The sequence below is a fragment of the Halichoerus grypus genome, chromosome 10 (genome assembly GCF_964656455.1).
Source record: "Halichoerus grypus chromosome 10, mHalGry1.hap1.1, whole genome shotgun sequence".
Taxonomy (NCBI): Eukaryota; Metazoa; Chordata; class Mammalia; order Carnivora; family Phocidae; genus Halichoerus; species Halichoerus grypus.
The window spans coordinates 64403954-64422948 of NC_135721.1; the positions used below are offsets into that span (position 1 = coordinate 64403954).

At 39.6% G+C, this 18995-nt stretch overlaps 1 protein-coding gene across 3 annotated transcripts in view; it reads left to right on the plus strand.

Moving 5' to 3' along the window:
* Positions 1–6883: 6883 nt before the first annotated feature.
* RTN4 (reticulon 4) overlaps positions 6884–18995 on the plus strand; it is a 69448-nt gene continuing 57336 nt past the window's right edge. Inside the window, exon 1 of one of the 3 annotated variants that reach the window (XM_078056551.1) lies at positions 6884–7684. In XM_078056551.1, the coding sequence (XP_077912677.1) occupies positions 7123–7684 (562 nt within the window). In that variant the 5' untranslated portion in view covers positions 6884–7122. The remainder of the gene's footprint in view (positions 7685–18995) is intronic. The other 2 variants (XM_078056552.1, XM_078056553.1) reach the window with 2 other exon arrangements.

Genomic DNA, 18995 nt, shown 5'->3' on the forward strand with positions numbered 1-18995 from the left:
CTGGTCTCCAGACTAGACCTCCATCCTAAGCCCCAGCCCTGGCTTTGTAGCTGCTTCCTGATTGTTTCTACTCCAATATTCTACAGGCAAGTCAAGTTCACTGTAGTATCTAAAAACTAAGGTTGTCATAGTCTCCCCAGCATTACGCACCAGTTCTGTGCTTCCTCTCCTGATTCTTTGCATTCACAGTGGTAGCACCAATTTACCTTGCCACCTATGCACAAAGCTTATTTCAGACTTTTTTTCTTCTTTTCCATTGGACCCTCCATCTTATTAGTCATCAAATTCTATGAGTTCAGCTTCTTCAGTGTTTTTCAAATTTATCTTCTCCTATTTCCCAAGCTATTGGTTCAGGCCCCTATCAATTTTTGCCCAAATTATTATTAGTAGTTATGTTTCACTTAAGCCACAGTAGCTATAACCAAGTTATTGGGCAAAGATTATCTGTAATATTGTAATTGCATCTTAAATATTGTTTCCTTACTCTATCATCCACAACCCATCCTCTGTGTCATTTTTGTAAATTAGCTATCAGGTCATCCTACCATTTTTAAAAAGATTTTATTATTTATTTATTTATTTACTTACTTACTTACTTACTTACTTACTTACTTACTTACTTACTTAAGAGAGAGAGTGAGAGAATGGTTTGGAGGAGGGGTGGGGGGGAGGGAGTGAGGGAGAGAATCTGAAGCAGACTTGGTGCGGAGCCCAATTTGGGGCTTGATCTCATGACTGCAGGATCATGACCTGAGCTGAAACCAAGAGTCAGAGGCTTAACCAACTGAGTCACCCAGGCACCCCTTGCCCACCATTTTGCTTAAAGACTTTTAATATCTCTTTACTTAGAGGATAATGCCTTCACTCTTCAGCATGGCATTCAAGATTCTTCACAGTCTGTATGTGGTTTATTTTTTCTGGTTTTATCTTCAGTCACTTTCTACCTCTCTTTACCAGATGTCTCTCTATGCCTTGAATCTGTGCTGGAGTTTTAGCCCTCCCTGCCTCTGTAGGTGCTATTCCCCCTTTCATTGATGGCTTTCCTTCTTTCTCTACCTTAAAAGATTAATTTCTTTTTATGAAGACTTCCCCAAATCCTGCTGGAATATGTTTATGTTTGTGTCTGTCTGTCTCTCTCTCTCTAATATATGTACATATATAGTATGAATTATGTTGTATTAATTATGAGCATATAATATATATTATACATTTATAGTATGAGTTAATTAATATATGTATATCCTATATATCCACACACACACATATATACACACATGTATATGAATATATTTACATTTACATCTATGTATATACACCTAAATATTCTTATGTAAACTGGACTATATGTACCTTGATGTTAAGAAGTGTGTTTTATTTATTCTTTATCACCAGGACCTAGAAGGTCAGATTTTAGTTGAGTAAATGAGTAATGTTTATTGCAAAGATAGTGACTGCCTGGTTTCTATTTCCAGAGAAGATAAAACAGCAGAAATTATACTTCAGTCTTTGGTATTAGGAAGAATAGGTGAGATGCTGGAACGAGTTATTTATAACTTGGATAATTTTATGAATTCTTTTCTGTAGTTCTTTTTTCTCATGAGTATAGATTTTTATTTGTCTAAGATGGTTTAGGAATTTCTCTGCTTGGATTTGTGCTGCTAGATCAAAATTAATTTTCTTCTGAATCAAAAATAATTTTTCTGTTAGATCACAATAAATTTCACCAGAGAAATGGTACACATTGCACTTGGCCTAAGGAAATGCAGTATTAATGCAGAGGACCCAAGAAGGTTAAAGGAGAAAGACTAGGTTCAATTTTAATTACGACTTTCACTTGCCTATTATGTGATTTCTTTTTGGAACTTAAAAACTTGATTTTAAGTCCAACACTAATTTTCAATGCTTAATGAGCATGGCTGAAGATGTTGATCTCATAATATTTATATTTCTATTCTTATTACAGAATGAACTTAGTAGAAGTCAAAATGTTAATCAGAACAAGGAGATGCATTTCACAAAAAAGGTACATTTCATGCAAAATGGTAGGGACAATGACATAGCAAGCTGTTAGTTTTTCCCTTAGGAGTGCCAACATGATGTTTCAGTTTTTTTTTAAGTAGAAAGGTTGAATGTAATTCAATGGTGCTCTTGAATATTGGCAAGTCATTTTTCAGTAGACAAATAAATTGTGCACAGCCTTCGAAATAGATTTGTCAGGAATCTATCTCTCATTTTTCTCCTGTGTGCTGAACCCACTCTGGAGTCCACAACCTGCAGTATGTAGATAAGAGTATAGCCGTCCTATGCTTTTTAATTCTTTCAGGGGGGCAAACATGATATAAGGACAATTAACCTGTTCAATGTATGCCAGATTAGGGATCAATTCAGCTTTCTGCAAAAAGGTAGAATTCTAGAATGGGATATTTCCTTAAGTAGTGAGTCTCCCTTTACTGAAAATGTTCAAGCACATTTGTGCTGATTTGTTCAGTGCTGTATTCCAGAGTGCTTGGTACAGAGTAAATACCCAATAAATATTTAATATACAAATGAATAAAGCACAAAATAGATGATGTTTAAATTAGCTTATGCTGTGTAATGAACCATCCCAAAAAGTAGTAGTTTAAAACAACAATGATTTATTATTTTTCATGATTCTGTGGGTTGGCTGCAGAATCTGAAATGGTCTCACATTTCTGGGGACCTCAGCTCTATGGTTGGGACAGCTAGGTCTCTCTCCCCGTGTGTATCTCATCTTCAGCCTCAGTGTTCCAAGAGAATGAGAATGGTAACTGCAAAGCCTCTGCTGGTTAGGCTTGCAACTCATTTCCAGGGCATTCTATTGGTCAAGAAAGTCACAAGGCCAGCTCAGAAGGGGTGGGAAAATTGACCCTACCTCTGGATGGGAGTTGGTGCAAAAAGTTTGTGGCTGTTTTTAATCTACCACAGATGACCAACTTAAAAAGAAACCTTGTGTAGGGAATTCTTGTAATGGGAGGGAGATTGGTCAACCTGACCTCCCAGAGCCCTTCCAACTCAGATTCTATAATTCCATCAAGCTGAATGGATCTCTTGCAGTGTTCTAAGAGAATAGTTACTAACTTGTGGTATCTGGAAATTTTAATCTACTTCTGGTAAGGTAATTTCAAAAATAATTCATTGAGTAATCCTTTTTCTAATTATTATTATGATTAAGAATTTATATTCTTCCTTTAAGCATTTCAAATGCCCATCAGAATTTTGTTAGTAAGAGTGATATTTACATGTAGTTACACTAATGTGTAACTAACTCTACATTTAATTCTGGTGTATCAGCAACATTCTCCTTTCCTTATGCTTTGTTGACCATTCTATGAACACTGGGTAAACTCTTTACTCTTAATTCATCCGTCAAATACTGACATTTTAGAAGTCACTGAGCTCAATAATATAAAATTTTTATTTTTCTTCTGCTTCAGAGGAGAGTGCGTATATTATTGTCTCAGTATTTATTGCTATTTGTTAAAAAAGTTGTAAATCTACCACTTTTCTGTAATTATCCTTTTATGATACTTTTTAAAAAAGATTTTATTTATTTATTTTAGAGAGAAAGAGTGTGTGTGTGTGTGTACACATGCGGGAGAGAATGGGGGGAGGGGCAGAGGAAGAGGCAGAGAATCTCTAGCTGACTCTGCGCTGAGCGTGGAGCCTGAAGTGGGGCTCAATCCCATGACCCTGAGACATGACCTGAGCCGAAATCAAGAGTTGGTCGCTTAACTAACTGAGCCACCCAGGTGCCCCCTTCTATGATGCTTTTAATAAATTAAAGATATTCCCTTGAGACTATTTTAGTAATAGCAGGCACACAGATATATGAATGCAGAGATCTCATATAAGCAACTTACAAATAATATATGTGAAAACTGTAAAATTATTCCATTAAGGAGTGTCAGAACAATTATAGTGGGAAAGCAGTATGGGGAAGACTGACCTATTGATAGCTAAATTGTTACTTATGGTTAAAGGTTTATACCATAAAATTTTGCTAGTATATTTTTGTATGTGTATGCAGTTGAAAATCATATGTTTTTGATAATTTTTGACAAATACTTGAAACATGACTATTTTAGTTATCATTGTAGGAATCTATTTTGCTTAAAATTTTTAGTTTGGCATTAAACTTCCACCCCCAAATTCTACATTAGTATTTTTCTCTTCCTACTCTTCAAAAATAACACAAAATAAAGCCAAACAAACTCAAAGCACCTCACAGCCATTTTGTAGAAATAAAACCAGTTCATCTTTGTGGAATGGATATGCCAGGTCCTGAACGTATTGTTGATAATTTTTTTAAAGATTTTATTTATTTATTTGACACAGAGAGAGAGAGAGAGCACAAGCATGGGGAGCGGCAGACAGAGGGAAAAGCAGGCTCCCTGCTAAGCAAGGAGCTGAGGCGGGACTCGATTCCAGGACCCTGGGATCATGCCCTAAGCTAAAGGCAGATGCTTAACTGACTGAGCCACCCTGGCATCCCTGTATTGTTGATAATCAACCTGGTCAGGTAACGTTCCCAGGAAATCTTCTACCTTTCCCTTTTCTAAGAATTAATAAAATTTATTTCTTAGAGCAGTTTTAGATTTACAGAAAAACTGAACAGAAAGTACACAGTCCCATGCCTACTCTCCAACCAGTTTACCCTATTACTAACATTTTGCATTGGCGTACATTTGCTGCAAGTGATGAACCAGTATCGATATATTATAACTAATGTCCACAGTTTACATTAGGGTTCATTCTTTGTGATGTATGGTTCTGTGGGTTTTGCCAAATGCATAATGTCATGTATCCCCCATTATAGTATCATACAGAATAGTTTTGCTGCCCTAAAAATCTCCTTTTCTCCTTGTTCCACCTATTCATCTCTCCTCCTTCCTTCCCCAACCACCTTTCCTTTTTAATACCTAAATTAAGCCTAGAGTAATATTAATTAGTTTGAACTAAGAATTTGCTTAAATAACCAATGATTCCCCATGGCAATCAAAATTTCTTAATCATTTAGACCAGCAGTGTCCAATAGAAATATGATGTGATCATATGTGTATTTAAAATATTCTAGAAGGTGCATTTAAAAAATAAAGAAAACCAAGTGAAAATAATTTAGTAGTTTATACTTATTCCAATATATTGACAATATCAATTACAAAATGTAACCATATAAAAATTGAGATGTTTTAGTGTTTTTGTACTAACACTCAAAACCTAGTGTGCATTTTGTTTTTGTTTTTGTTTTTTTTTAAAGATTTTATTTATTTATTTGAGAGAGAGAGAATGAGAGACAGAGAGCATGAGAGGGAGGAGGGTCAGAGGGAGAAGCAGACTCCCTGCCGAGCAGGGAGCCCGATGCGGGACTCGATCCCGGGACTCCAGGATCATGACCCGAGCCGAAGGCAGTTGCTTAACCAACTGAGCCACCCAGGCGCCCCTGTTTTTGTTTTTTTTAAGATTTATTTATTTTTGGGGGGAAGGATGGAGGGAGAGGGTAAGAGAGACTCTCCAGCAGACTCCCTACTGAGCGAGGAGCCTGACCCAGGCCTGGATCCCACCACCCTGATGTCGTGACCTGAGCTGAAATTGAGTGGGATGCTTAATTGACTGAACCACCCAGCCCCCCTCTAGTGTGCATTTTAAACTCACAGCACATCTCATTTCAGTCTAGTCACACTTAAAGTGCTCAATAGCCACAAGTGGCCTGTGACTAAGATACTAGACAGCGCAGGCCTAGACTGTGAGCAATCTGAGAGCAGGTTATCCCATCTCCAAGGCCTCCAGAATAGAAACGCGGTGGATATTTTTGTAAGGTATACCAGAAACGTAAAAGGAGCTCTCTAAACCTTTGCATTGCTGATACTTGTATTGTTCTGCGACCACTTTCCTTTAAACTTCCTTTCCAGTTTTGGAAAAAGTGGAATGGGGATCATGCTCATTCCAGCATATCAAACAAATGAATACTGGCCTTCCTGACTCCCAGAAGGCCTGAATCATCTGAAATGTTGACTCATGAGCCTAAGGTGACTGAAATGTAATGGGAATCAAATTTGCCTTCCAAGGCATCGTTTTGTTTCCACTTTCCTCTTCTCTCTCTTTGGGTGACTCATCTTTCTACCATGTAAGAGTCCAGCAGCAGGCAGAGCCCCAAACCCTCCTGAATGAGCCAACTTTGAAATGGCCCCAGTCCTCCAGACTGTCCAAGCCCAGCTGTTTTGCCTACCTCATCCAGGGTCTGCAGTTTGGACGGAAAACGATCTTAAAGCTGCCCCCCCCCTTTTTTTCTTTTAAGGTGGTGAAGGTAGTAGTGACGAGTTGGTCTGGTAATTTAAGTTTGAAAAAAGGTTATCTTTTTATTTCAAAATCTTTTAATACTTAGTGTATACTTAAATCCTTAGGGCCTACTTCATAGTACCTTTCTCCACTCCGGTTTTTTTCCTTTCCTGGGAGGAAAGTTACCACCCCCAGTCCCCCAGGATAACGCCCTTCCGGGGATGGGGGCCAGGAATCCTCAATCCTTCGGGGCAGGCCGCCTGTCCTGCCGCAAGTGTACGCACTACTGGAGCTACAGACTGACCCCCACCTCTGGGCGAAGCTAAGACCCCAGCCCACCCCGCGTCTACCCAAGGTGAAGGGTGGGGCTCCCAGTTCCAAACCCCTCCCATGGAACTCACCCCAGCCGGTAGGAGAGAGGAGGTGCAAAGGGCCCCACCTACTTTTCTCTCTTTCTCTTTCCATTGGACTGACTGGTTGCCCATCGTCTCTGTTTCGTAGGCGATTGGCTTCCTTCCTCCCGCGCCAGTCCCTGCCTCTCCCCGCCGGGGAGGGTAAGTCACGCCAAACTGGGCGGAGAATCCACTGGCCTCTCTCCTTCGCTCGTCTGGGCGGTGGCGGCAACTGGGGACGGGGCGGGTGGCGCATCACGGGCGCAGAGGCAGGAGGAGCAGTCTCATTGTTCCGGGAGCCGTCGCCACTGCAGGTCTCTGGGCTCGTTCGGCCCTGCCCCTCTCAGTCCTCCCCAACCCCCACAACCGCCCGCGGCTCTGAGGAGAAGCGTCCTGTGGAGACAGCTGCAGCATCATCTCCGACCCGCCAGCCATGGAAGACATGGACCAGTCGCCTCTGGTCTCCTCGTCCTCGGACAGCCCGCCCGGGCCCCAGCCCCCGTTCAAGTACCAGTTCGTGAGGGAGCCCGAGGACGAGGAGGAAGAAGAGGAGGAGGAAGACGAGGAGGACGAAGACGAGGACTTGGAGGAGCTGGAGGTGCTGGAGAGGAAGCCCGCCACGGGGCTGTCTGCAGCCCCGGTGCCCACCGCCCCCGTCGCTGGCGCGCCCCTGCTGGACTTCGGCAGTGACTTCGTGCCCCCGGCGCCCCGGGGGCCACTGCCGGCCGCGCCCCCCGCCGCCCCGGAGCGGCCGCAGTCTTGGGACGCGAGCCCCGTGTCGCCCGCGGTGCCCGCGCCATCCCTGCCCTCCGCTGCCGCAGCCTCGCCCTCCAAGCTCCCCGAGGACGATGAGCCCCCGGCCCGGCCTCCCCCTCCTCCCCCGGCCAGCGTGAGCCCCCAGGCCGAGCCCGCGTGGACCCCACCCGCCCCGGCCCCCGCCGCGCCCCCCTCCACCCCGGCCGCGCCCAAGCGCAGGGGCTCTTCAGGCTCAGTGGGTGAGTGCCGTGCCCTCCCGCCTCGCGCAGCCCCTCGCTCCCCTCCGTCTTTTGTGTGCACCCCCAAATGCCTCGGGCGGAGCCCTCCTCTCCGCCCTGAGGGGCTTTGTCCGTGGACCTCCGGGCGAAGGCGCCCCCCCTGGTAGGAGCCGTCAGGAGCAGGGTGGGGCGGCCGAGGAAACCCGGGCTTGTTCTTTATTGTCTGTCTCGGTATCGGGGAACACGTGCACCCCTGCTGCTCTCGGCTTCTTCCCTCTGGTCCCGATTCTGCTGCATCCCGGAAGTTAGGCACCCACCCCTGATAGGAGCTGGGTCTGTATCTAGGAACTAGGGTTGTGGATACATTGGGCTGGCTAGGCTCCCGGGTGAGGATGGAAAGGCCTTGGCGCCCTTAATCTTTTGTCTACCGGTCTGGGGTGCTCCTAGGGAAAAGGCGCAGTTTTGCTGCTAGTCACTTTGCCAGCATGGAGCCCTGGTCCCCCTCCTCACCTTCTCCCTGGCTTGGGTGGCTCCCCAGCGCCTCATTCCCCTCCCTCTCGACTCTTGGCGCTGGTGGGGAGCTGGCCCAGTGGAAAACATCCACACTGACCCAACTGCAGTGAAGGGAGAGCGCCTCCAGTGGTGTGGCGCGTGGAGAATTGGGAAGGCGAGAGTTCTGGCAAAGTCCTGCCACCGCCCAGTTTATCCGGGTTGTGATGTGGCGACTCCCCAGCTAAACCGAGCCAGGGAAGTGGGATCTGAGCATTTATGGTCCGAGGGAGCGCAGTTCTACTAGGGTCTCAGGTGCTGAGTGAGAGGAATTGCTGTTAGTGTGGTTTAGGCTCTTGATGGATGATAATTGAATCGGAGAGGAAAAAAGGCAAAATGGTTGACATTCTTAAAGAAAGGAAACCTGTGGGGTTTTTACCGCGAATAGGCCAATTGAATTTGTGGCAGACTTGCCACTAGACTTAATGAAATGTTTTGAGAAAGATATTTTCATGTAGTGGTTAGAAATATATTTCTTACAAGTTATTTGTTTTAGGTCGACAGGGACAAATTTGCACAGTCTATAAACAGTTTCCAAATCTTTTCATTCACTTTAGTACCTGATTTTATATATATGTATTTAAAGGAACATTGTCTTATTACCCTTTTCATTTTGGGAAATTGTTTATTTTGGAAGAGGAAAAAAAAATCAAGTTTGTTAGAGATGGAGAATCTTACTAGACAAGTTATTAACTTACTAGCATGTATCTTGTTACTTTGGGGGCAGAAAGTGTCCCACCAGCAAGCAGTAGGACTTTTCTTTATGTATAAAAGGGCCAGAATCTGGTAGTATAACTGCCTGCTGAGAAATCTTCATTGCCTTGTAGGATTTTAGAAATGGTTCATTTTCTAGAAGAAAGTCAATCTGAGATCACAGAAAACGTATTTTTCAGTTCATTCCTTCACAACAGGGAAATAAGCCAATTGTGATGTTTCTGAGTAACATTTTGATAATGACATACCCCAAAGCATTACTAACATTAATCATTACACTAAAGATATTAGGAGATGAGGAGTAACTCAATCTTTCCTTTTTCTGAATTAAAAAACACGTTTAAGAGAAACTAAGGAGACGTAGAAGAATAAAGAGTAATAAGAAATTTGCAAATGGGAAATCTAATGATTAACAAAGGCATACTGATTTGTCATATTATATTCCAGTATGGGAACAAAGAGAAGAGTTCTGATCTTTGAACATTAGGGATTCAGGAGGTGACAGCATTCTCTTAGAATTTTGACTTTTGGAATACTAAGTTTAGAAAACAAAGGACAGAGAATATTGCCTACCCAGGGACTCTTATCTTTATATAGTTTCCTAATTCTGTATTGATGATAGCTATTTGGAAACTTTAGTTCCTTTAGGAAACCACTGAATATCACGATTATGGTCATGGATAGTTAAACCATTTCTGTGAGTCTTAGGTTCTTCACAGTTCGTTCATTCAACTGATAATTGATTACCTACAAAGAGACAGGTTCTATTCTAGGCTGTGAGGGTATAGCAAATAAGCAGGACACACGTGCTCCCCATTAGGGGTGTACGATAATTACATAAGTAAGGAACTCAGAATAGTGGTGTTATGAGGAAAATAAACAGGATGATGGTATGGAAAATGATTGAGGTGTGTGTGTGGGGGGGGGCGTTGTTTTAAGTAGGGTGGCATTGAGAAATGCCTTTGTGAGGAGGTGAGATTTGAGCTGTAGATAAAAATTTCCAAGCAACCCGTAGGGAGACAAAAGCCTTTAGGCAGGAATTAGCTTTGTGTGTTTGAAAGTCTAGTAAGAAGACTAATGAGAAAAACTTGGGAGACACTGGTGTCAGGTGAGGTTGGGGAGGTGGGCTAAACTTAGATCATTTGGGGTCTCTAACAGGCCGTGGTAAAAAGTTTGGATTTTTTAAATAAAAGATATTCTTTATTTTAGAAATATGCTCCTTAATAATTGTGCTTTTGGAGCAAAAATATAGTTTTGAAGATTTGAGGAACTGCGAAGACTGATGTGAGTAAAGACAAGGTGAGAAATGTGCAGGGCATGGTTAAAAACATAGAGCAACCCGATGGGAAGAGGGTTATATTTACTGAGTGGGGCGGACTCCTGACACTTGGGCATTTAACATTGTTTACATTATTTTTGAATAAACTCCGATTCCCATCACTAGGAAAGTAGTAGTTTTGCTGTTTACTGTTGTGCTTGGAGTATCCCCATTGTAATGCAGTAATGAAGTGAGATGGAGGCCTCTCACTTGATGACCATTTTTCACAGAAAACACTTGGCTTCACTTTGAGAAGGTGGTTGGTTAAAGGGCTTTGAGGATACATGAGGGAAATGCTGGATAGAAATTGTGTTGAGAGAAATGTAAACATCATTAACAATGACATTGAGCTGGTCTCTGGGCATGTTCTAAACCAGTGTTAAGATTGAAAATGTGGTACATTGGGGGGCGCCTGGGTGGCTCAGATGGTTAAGCGTCTGCCTCCGGCTCAGGTCGTGATCCCAGGGTCCTGGGATGGAGCCACATATTGGGCTCCTGGCTCAGCGGGGAACCTGCTTCTCTGTCTGCCTCTCTCCCTGCTCATGCTCCGTCTCTCTCTATCTCTGTGTCTCAAATGAATAAATAAAATCTTAAAAAAAAAATGTGGTAGATCTGGATTCTGAGGCATATTGAATACTAAAGCTACTAGGGTTTTCGCATCCATGTTTTTATCCATGCTCTGCCACCCGCAGTTGCTCATGCTTTTGGTAATTTCTATTATGAAACAACAAAATGTTTTTGTTGTTGTTTCCAAATGTAAAGTTCTTTCATTATTTTTTACCCTGGTCCTGAGAGGGTAAAAAATATGAATAAACTCCGATTCCCATCACTGCTTTATGCCATGGGAGGCCATTGGAGATTATTGAACTGAGGCAGGACATCATGAAAGCAGTGTTAGGAAAAAAATGAATTGGTGACAGTATTCAAGATAGGTTGGAAAGAAGAACAGGGGAACTATTTAGAATGCTTTTGCAGTAGTTCCGAAAAGGGTGAGTAGAGCCTGAACTAGTTCACTACTACTTCAGTCAATGAAAATGGAATAGAAGGGAGGAATATAAGAAACTATAGGAAACATGGTTTTTTAGCTGCAAATCTCTATTTTTATAGTTAGGTTAAAAAAAGTTTTAAAGGGCGCCTGGGTGGCTCAGTTGGTTAAGCGACTGCCTTTGGCTCAGGTCATGATCCTGGAGTCCCGGGATCAAGTCCCGTGTCGGGCTCCCTGCTCAGCAGGGAGTCTGCTTCTCCCTCTGACCCTCTTCCCTCTCGTGCTCTCTATCTCTCATTCTCTCTCTCTCAAATAAATAAATAAAATCTTAAAAAAAAAAAGTTTTTATGAAAGAAGAATTGATAGGACTTGGAGGCAAAGGATGTAAATACAAAGAATGTTGGTGCTTACTAAATCAATCTCAGAGACTGTCCAAATTTGTTAATTGCAGTGGAAATTTTCATAGAATTGAATACTGCTCATAAATATAGCTTATGGCTTGGGATTAAAAATTATTAGTCTTTTTATAAAGTCATTAATTATATGATTAGATACAGTGGCATAAGAGCAAATAGAAATGTTAAAAGATTTTGAGTGACGTATAGTTTAAAATCTTAAGTTCCAATTCTTAATATAAAATTCAAGGAAACAGTGATGTGACACTACCAGGAAGCAGTTGCTTCTACAGAAGGAGCTCTCATGCGCTACCCATTCCCTATCCTCCTTCGAAAATGGTAAAAAGGAAAAGAACTGATGAATTTACAGATTCTGAATAATTTCTTTTGTTAAGCCATTTCTAATTTCTGACTGGGAATAAAAGTTGGGAACTGGTATGCTCCTTATGGATAAGTTGAGTTACATTTTAGATTGGTTCCTAGCATGCTCCGCGTCAAATTTATAGTCCTAATTTTTAGTAACTAGCAAGCTCCCCTCAAACCTTTTTAAAATGAAGTGATGAGTATATATTGAACCTCTGATAAATACCTCATTACAAGGAATAGTATTTAAAAACATGCTATTTTAGCACTATATTCCTGTAAACTTGGAATATTTGCTGTCTTTTTTTTTTTTTTTTTAAGATTTTATTTATCAGAGAGAGAGCACAAGCAGTGGAAGTGGCTCCGCTGAGCAAGGAGCCCAAGGCGGGACTCAATCCCAGGACCCTGGGATTCTGACCTGAGCCGAAGGCAGACTCTTAACCAACTGAGCCACCCAGGCGTCCCAAGATTTGCTATCTTTATAAAAAAAATTTCTAAAAAGGAGCACATTACCTATTGTCTAATAATGGGCTCTGTTTTATGTGTAGTTAGTTCATAATCTACCTAAAAGCAATTTATTTGAAACACTACTGATGCAAGGGCCCAAATTAAATGGCACATTTTAAAGGTATTTTGCTAGCCCAGGAAAAAGTACCTACTCAGTGGATGATATTTCTTGATTCTTTCCTGAAACTTTTGATTAAGTAGAAGTAATGTCGTAGATACATTAGTCTGTACATTCTTTGAGACGTTTTGTTCCTTTTCTAAATATAGACCCTAGAAGGTCCCTCTGGGGGTGACAGCATGAGGAATGGAAACTGTAAGAGCAGACCATAATTCATCAGTGTTTAAAAGGGTGAATGTGACTTTTGTGGCTGGCTCCTATAGGACATGGACGTGCAGAATGGTGGCACCCAGCTTCATGGATGCTAAGGTCTTCTCAGACCATTGGCTAATGATTCTTTTCAACTCTAAAGGAGGAGTTAATAATTTTACATTTAAGCTGTTCGTTTTGTTTTTGGAATGGTGATTATTTTTAAGTTGCTTTGCTCATGTATTCTCATAACATTCTATTCTTACCTCATTGTCTATATCACACCATATATGGTAATGGTATGTTTACTCATTTCTATTCTCTGTCAGACTGTATGCTCCTTGGGGTAAGGGGCTATATTACTTTTTTTCTCTCGAGGAAAAGGACAGTGTGACATATCTTTATTGCTGAACACAGTGCCTGAGGTGTGGTGTAGGCACTCAGAGATTTGTTGAATGAATATGATATTGTAGATGAAAACTGATCTTCAAATTCTCTGTAGTTCTAGAATTACAATATTTTCTCTCATGAATTCTTATGAATGAAAGCATTTATTTATTTACATGTACAAGGATATGGATGTATCATTTTATTGATGAATCTCTTATGGATGATTAATTAGGTTGTTTCTCAACTTCTTCTGTTATAAATAATGTTGCTGTTAACACTTGTATATACTTCTTTGGGAATACATGTTGTTACATGTGTTGTGGGATAAATTCATGCTAGTAGAGTTACTGGTCCAAAGGGTGTGTGCATTTAAAACTTTGATAGATAATGCCAAATTGTATTACAAAGAGTTATTGCAACCTCTGTCCCACCAATACTGTGTTAAAGTACCTTTTTCCTTATGCCTTTACCAATACAGTGTATTGGTAAGACTAGTAAATGGCTTGGGAAATTTCCTTTTTTAAAAATTTACATCTCAGAGTATTTTTTTTTTTTGACTTAGGTGCCAATAAGTTTTTTCTGATCACAGCTTTTGCCTCTTCTTCCTTTGGGTTTTTGTTCTTACAGATGTAGGAACACTTGATCTATTGTAAGGAAATTAGCCTTTTGTTGTGTCCTGAAAACTTTTTTCATGATTTGTTATTTGTATTTTGACCTTTGGTGTATTTTTTTGTGCAGAAGCTTTAGTCAGATTTATCATTTTCTTTTATGCCTTTGAGTCATACAAGTCATTGAATTTTGTGTAATTCTTAGAAAGACCTTCTCTAAGATTGTAAAAATTGCTCCCATGTTTCCTTTAGTACTTTTATGATTTTTATGATTTCATTTTAACATTTTATCCTTTCATTCTCTGAAGTTTATTTTATTCTAGGGAGTGAAGTAGTGATGTAATTTCATTATTCAACATGATTTCTCATTTTCCCGAACACTGTTTGTATCGAATCCTACATCTTTACTATTTTAAAATGCCACTTTTGTCATATGCTTGTAGTATGGGTGAAATATTTCCTCTTCTTTTCCATGTCTTTGTCTTTTCATGTATAGGTACCAAACTGTTTTAATTGCTATGACTTTCAAATGAAATACTAGCTGATAGGGCTTGTCCAGAATTATTTTTTTTTCCTGGCTATCTATGCATGTATAGTTTTCTATCTGATCTTTAAAATTGTTTATTTAATCCCCTCTCCCTCTGTTGGAATTATAGTGTGGTTACATTAAATTTATGCATTAATTTAGGGTATTTTTTGGATTGATATTACATATTTTTTCTCTAAGCATGGTTTTTATTAACATGTATTTTTTTTTTTTTTTAAAGATTTTATTTATTTATTTGACAGAGAGAGACACAGCGAGAGAGGGAACACAAGCAGGGGGAGTGGGAGAGGGAAGCAGGCCTCCCGCGGGGCTCCATCCTAGGACCCTGGGATCATGACCTGAGCCGAAGGCAGACGCTTAACGACTGAGCCACCCAGGCGCCCCAACATGTATTTTTTTAAAAATTAGTTTATAATTATGTGAAATTTAGGCTTTTAAAAGCAATTAAGTATTCTGGCCTACTTAGTATGAAACACTTGAAATGCTGGGTTATATAGATACTTGGCCACCTCTTTTCAGTTGATCGTACATAGACTGGTGAAGAGAAGTTGTCTTGCTTTTTCGTTTCTAAAAAAAAAAAAAAAAAACTTGAGAAGGGTAGAAACATTCTCTATACTCTTGTAGTTAGAGCTGTAGCTACTAAATATGGGATTATTGTTTTAGCAGTCTCTGAATCCTTTACTTAAGTGGCTCACTAGTTTTAGAAACAAAACAAAACAAAACATGATTTCTTTAATAGCTTGTTCTTCCCACTGATGGAATTGTTACAATAGGTGAAGAAGGCTTATAAAGTTTTGTTGTTTAAACAGATTTAACAATTGTCTGCTTATATTGGTGGTCCCTTAGAAATTCAGTGTTAGTTAAAAAATTAGCATACTCCTTTTCTTTTCTTAAGCGAGGCTTAGGGCTAAATATAGGGACAAAAAGATGAGTAGAGAGAATTTACGAGAACTACATGTAGCAGATTAAGGGAAAGACACAAGGCCCTTGTAAAGAATTTTCTGCTGTCTTAAAACCAGAGGAGTCTTGTGATTGTACTGTAGGGGCAATCATAAACTTACCTACTTGTCAACAGCTTTTGTTAAAAGAGAAAAATACCTTAATTGGGTTCTAGGTCAGCCTGCACATTTTTTGTCTCCAGTTTTACAGATTGACTTGTAAACTTGAGTAATTGGAAGGTGCCATTATTAAATTTATTTATCTCAGCGTTTTGACAGTGTTAGGTAAACCTGACCTAAAGCATGAAAGACATTTTTTTTCAAGATTTATTTATTTATTTAGAGAGCGTTGGTGGGGGTGGCAGAGAGAGAGGGAGAGAGAAACTTAAGCAGATTCCTCACTGAACGTAGAAAGCAGATTCCTCACTGAACGTAGAGCCTTGTGCAGGGGTTGATTCCCAGGAACCATGAAATAATGACCTGAGCTGAAACCAAGGGTTAGTCGCTTAACCAACTGTACCACCAAGCACAAAAAAGAAGGGAATTTCCTTAAAAAAAATGTTTTTTTCTTTGTTTTAAGGAAATTATTAAATATGCTTAAACCATGTAAATCCCTTTCATAAATAGCCTTTAAAACTTCTCAGTCTCAACTAATGAACATTATTATTAAATTATAGAAAGATTTAATATTAAATCTATCAAGTTCTGATATTTTAATTTTTATGCAAAACAACTTGATAAAAACTTAGGTGCTTTTGCTTGAATAAGGTAATTTAGGAAAATCAGAACTTAGAAGACCAAATAAGTGTTTGATTATATAATGTGTTATAGGCCATCTATACCACTAACACAGACCTGCTGTAAGCATCAGGACTATATGACATTGCTTTTGAACAAGGACTGAAAAACTACCACCTACACCTACCATCATACTTCCTCATTTACCCATTCTTACTCCACTAAGCTTTCTTTTCTTTTCCTTTTTTTTTTTTTTGAGAGAGTGTGCGTGCATGCGTTTGCGGGGAGGGGCAGAGGGAGAGGAAGAATTTCAAGCAGACTCCCTGCTGAGCACAGAGTCCAAGGCAGGGCTCAATCAAACAACACTGAGATCATGACCTGAGCTGAAATCAAGGGTGGAATGCTTAACTGACTGAGCCATCTGGGCGCCCTTTATTCCACCAAGCTTTCTTTTGACCTTCTTACCAAAGTTTTGTTAATGAAACATGTTCATCAGGAGCTATAGTTAAGTTTAGCATTGATAGAATCAAACATACATATTTTAATGACTGCAAAGAGTTGTGGGTAAAACTGGTTAAAATTGCTTCTATATGATAGAATTTTAGTATGTTTACATTGCCTTATCTCTTTTTTTGGAGGGATTCAAAAAATTATTTATACTTTTTGTTATGGAAAATTTGAGACATAAAGACAATAGTGAATGAAACTTGACTTAGCTGTCACGGAGTCTCAATAGCCATCAACCCATGGTCAGTTCTGCCAGTCCTACACCCTCTGTGACTGCTGCAGCTACTCCTTTTTTGCCAAACATAACTATAACACCCAACAATCAAATGGTTTCCCAACATATTTAACAAAAATTAATGTCCTCAAATATCCACCTAGTGTGTATATGTCATAAATGGTCTTTTTTTTTTTCCCCACAGTTTTTAAAAAAATTAGAATTCAAAGGTCTACATATTACAATGGATTGATTTGTTTTATAAGTCTGACTACTCCTTGTTTGCTTGCATTATCTCTCTGCAATTTGTTGAAGAGTGCTCATACACATTTTTCATTTTAATGTTTGTATTAAGATATAATTTACATACATAAAATGCATAGATCTTAAGTTATAACAGTTTTATGTGTTGACAGGTGCATCCACTTATTAACCCACAGCACTGTCAAGGTAGAGAACATTTACATCATCCCAGAAAGATCCCTTGGGACCTTAGCAGTCAATTAAATTCAATTCTTGTTCTGTCCTTCCTCCAGTCCCCCAGTCCCAAGCGACACTGTTCTGATTTCTTTCACCACAGATTAGTTTTGCCTATTATATAGCACCATGTGAATGGAATCATACAGTATGTACTCTTTTGTCTGATTATTTGCGTTCAGATTTATCATTGATGTCGCAGGTATCAGCAATTTGTTCCTTTTTACTGCTAACTAGTATTCCACAATAAGAATATACCACAGTTTAATTAGCCATTCACTTGTTGATGGATGTGATTATTTATAGCTTCTGGCTATTGTGAACAAAAGAATGCTATGAACATTCTTGCATAGGCCTTTTGTGGACATATGTTTTCATTTCTCTTGGTAGAGAGAGTAGAATTGAGTAAGAGTAACTGAGTAGAATTGCTGAGTCATGGGCTAAGTATATATTTAACTTTATAAGAAATTGCCAGACTGTTCTCCAAAGTGGTTTACTTCCATCAGCAGTATAGGACAGTTGTGGTGGCTTCACATTCTCACCAACATTTGGTATCAGTCTTTTTCATTTTAGCCATTTTAGTGGATGCATAATTGTTTCTCATTGTGGTGTTAATTTAGATCTCCCTAATCATTAATGAATTAGAGGGCTTTTACATGTCTGTCGGCTACCTGTATGTTTTCTTCTGTGAAGTGTCCAAGTAATTTGCCTGTTGTTATATTGCCTTGTCTGTCTTTTTCTTACTGATTGTAGGGAGTTCTTTATATATTCTGGATAAAGGTCTTTTGTCAGATATATACATTGTGAATATATTCTAATCTGTATCTTGCCTGTTAATTTTATTGATGGTTTCTTTTGATGAGTATGGTTTTCTAATTTTGAAGAAGTCTTAGTTTATCAGTTTTGTTCTTTTATAGTTAGTGCTTTCTGTGTGTTGTCCAAGACATTTTGTCTATTCCAAGGTTGTGAAGACATTCTATATTTTTTTCTAGAAGCTTTATAGTTTTAGCTTTTATGTTTAAATCTAAGATACATCTTGAATTAATGTTTGTTTATGGAAGTGTTATAGATCAGGATTTGTTTTTTCATACAGATACTCAGCTATCCCAGAGATGTTTTTTTGGGAAAGAATTTGTCTTGCTATATTGCTTTGGTGCCTTTGTTGAAAATCAGTGGCCATATAAGTATGTCTCTGTATGTACATCTATTTTGTTGATCTATTTTTTGGTATCCTTATGCCAATACCAGACTGTTCTGATTGCTATAGCTTTACAGTAGTCTTAAAATCAAGTAGTATGCCTACTCCAAGTTTTACTGTTTTTTTTTTTTTTTCAAAATAGTTTTGCTCTTTCTAGGTGCATTGTATTTACATATACATTTTAGAATCAGCTTGTTCATGTCTAGAAAATGTCTGCTGGGAATTTGATTGGAATTGCATTGAGTCTGAGACAGCAATGTACAGAGAATTGGCATTTTAGGGTTTGAAACATAGGGTTTAACCCATAACAAGCTAACAGGATAGCTTGCCATAGTTTCTTGAATGCTGGCAGAAGACACAGATGCCTGGGTCAGAGACAAAGGACTTTATTACTTACAGCAGTGATAATAGCCGGCATATCAGCATTTTCTTGTGCAGGTGCCCTAAGCCCCATTTCCCATAGGGCAGCACTGAGAGGGCCAAGTGACAATTATACTTGCCATGCTGTATTGCAGGAGAGGGACTTGAACAATCAACTTCAAGTTAGGGAAGTTTATACTACATTCTAAGTATGCCT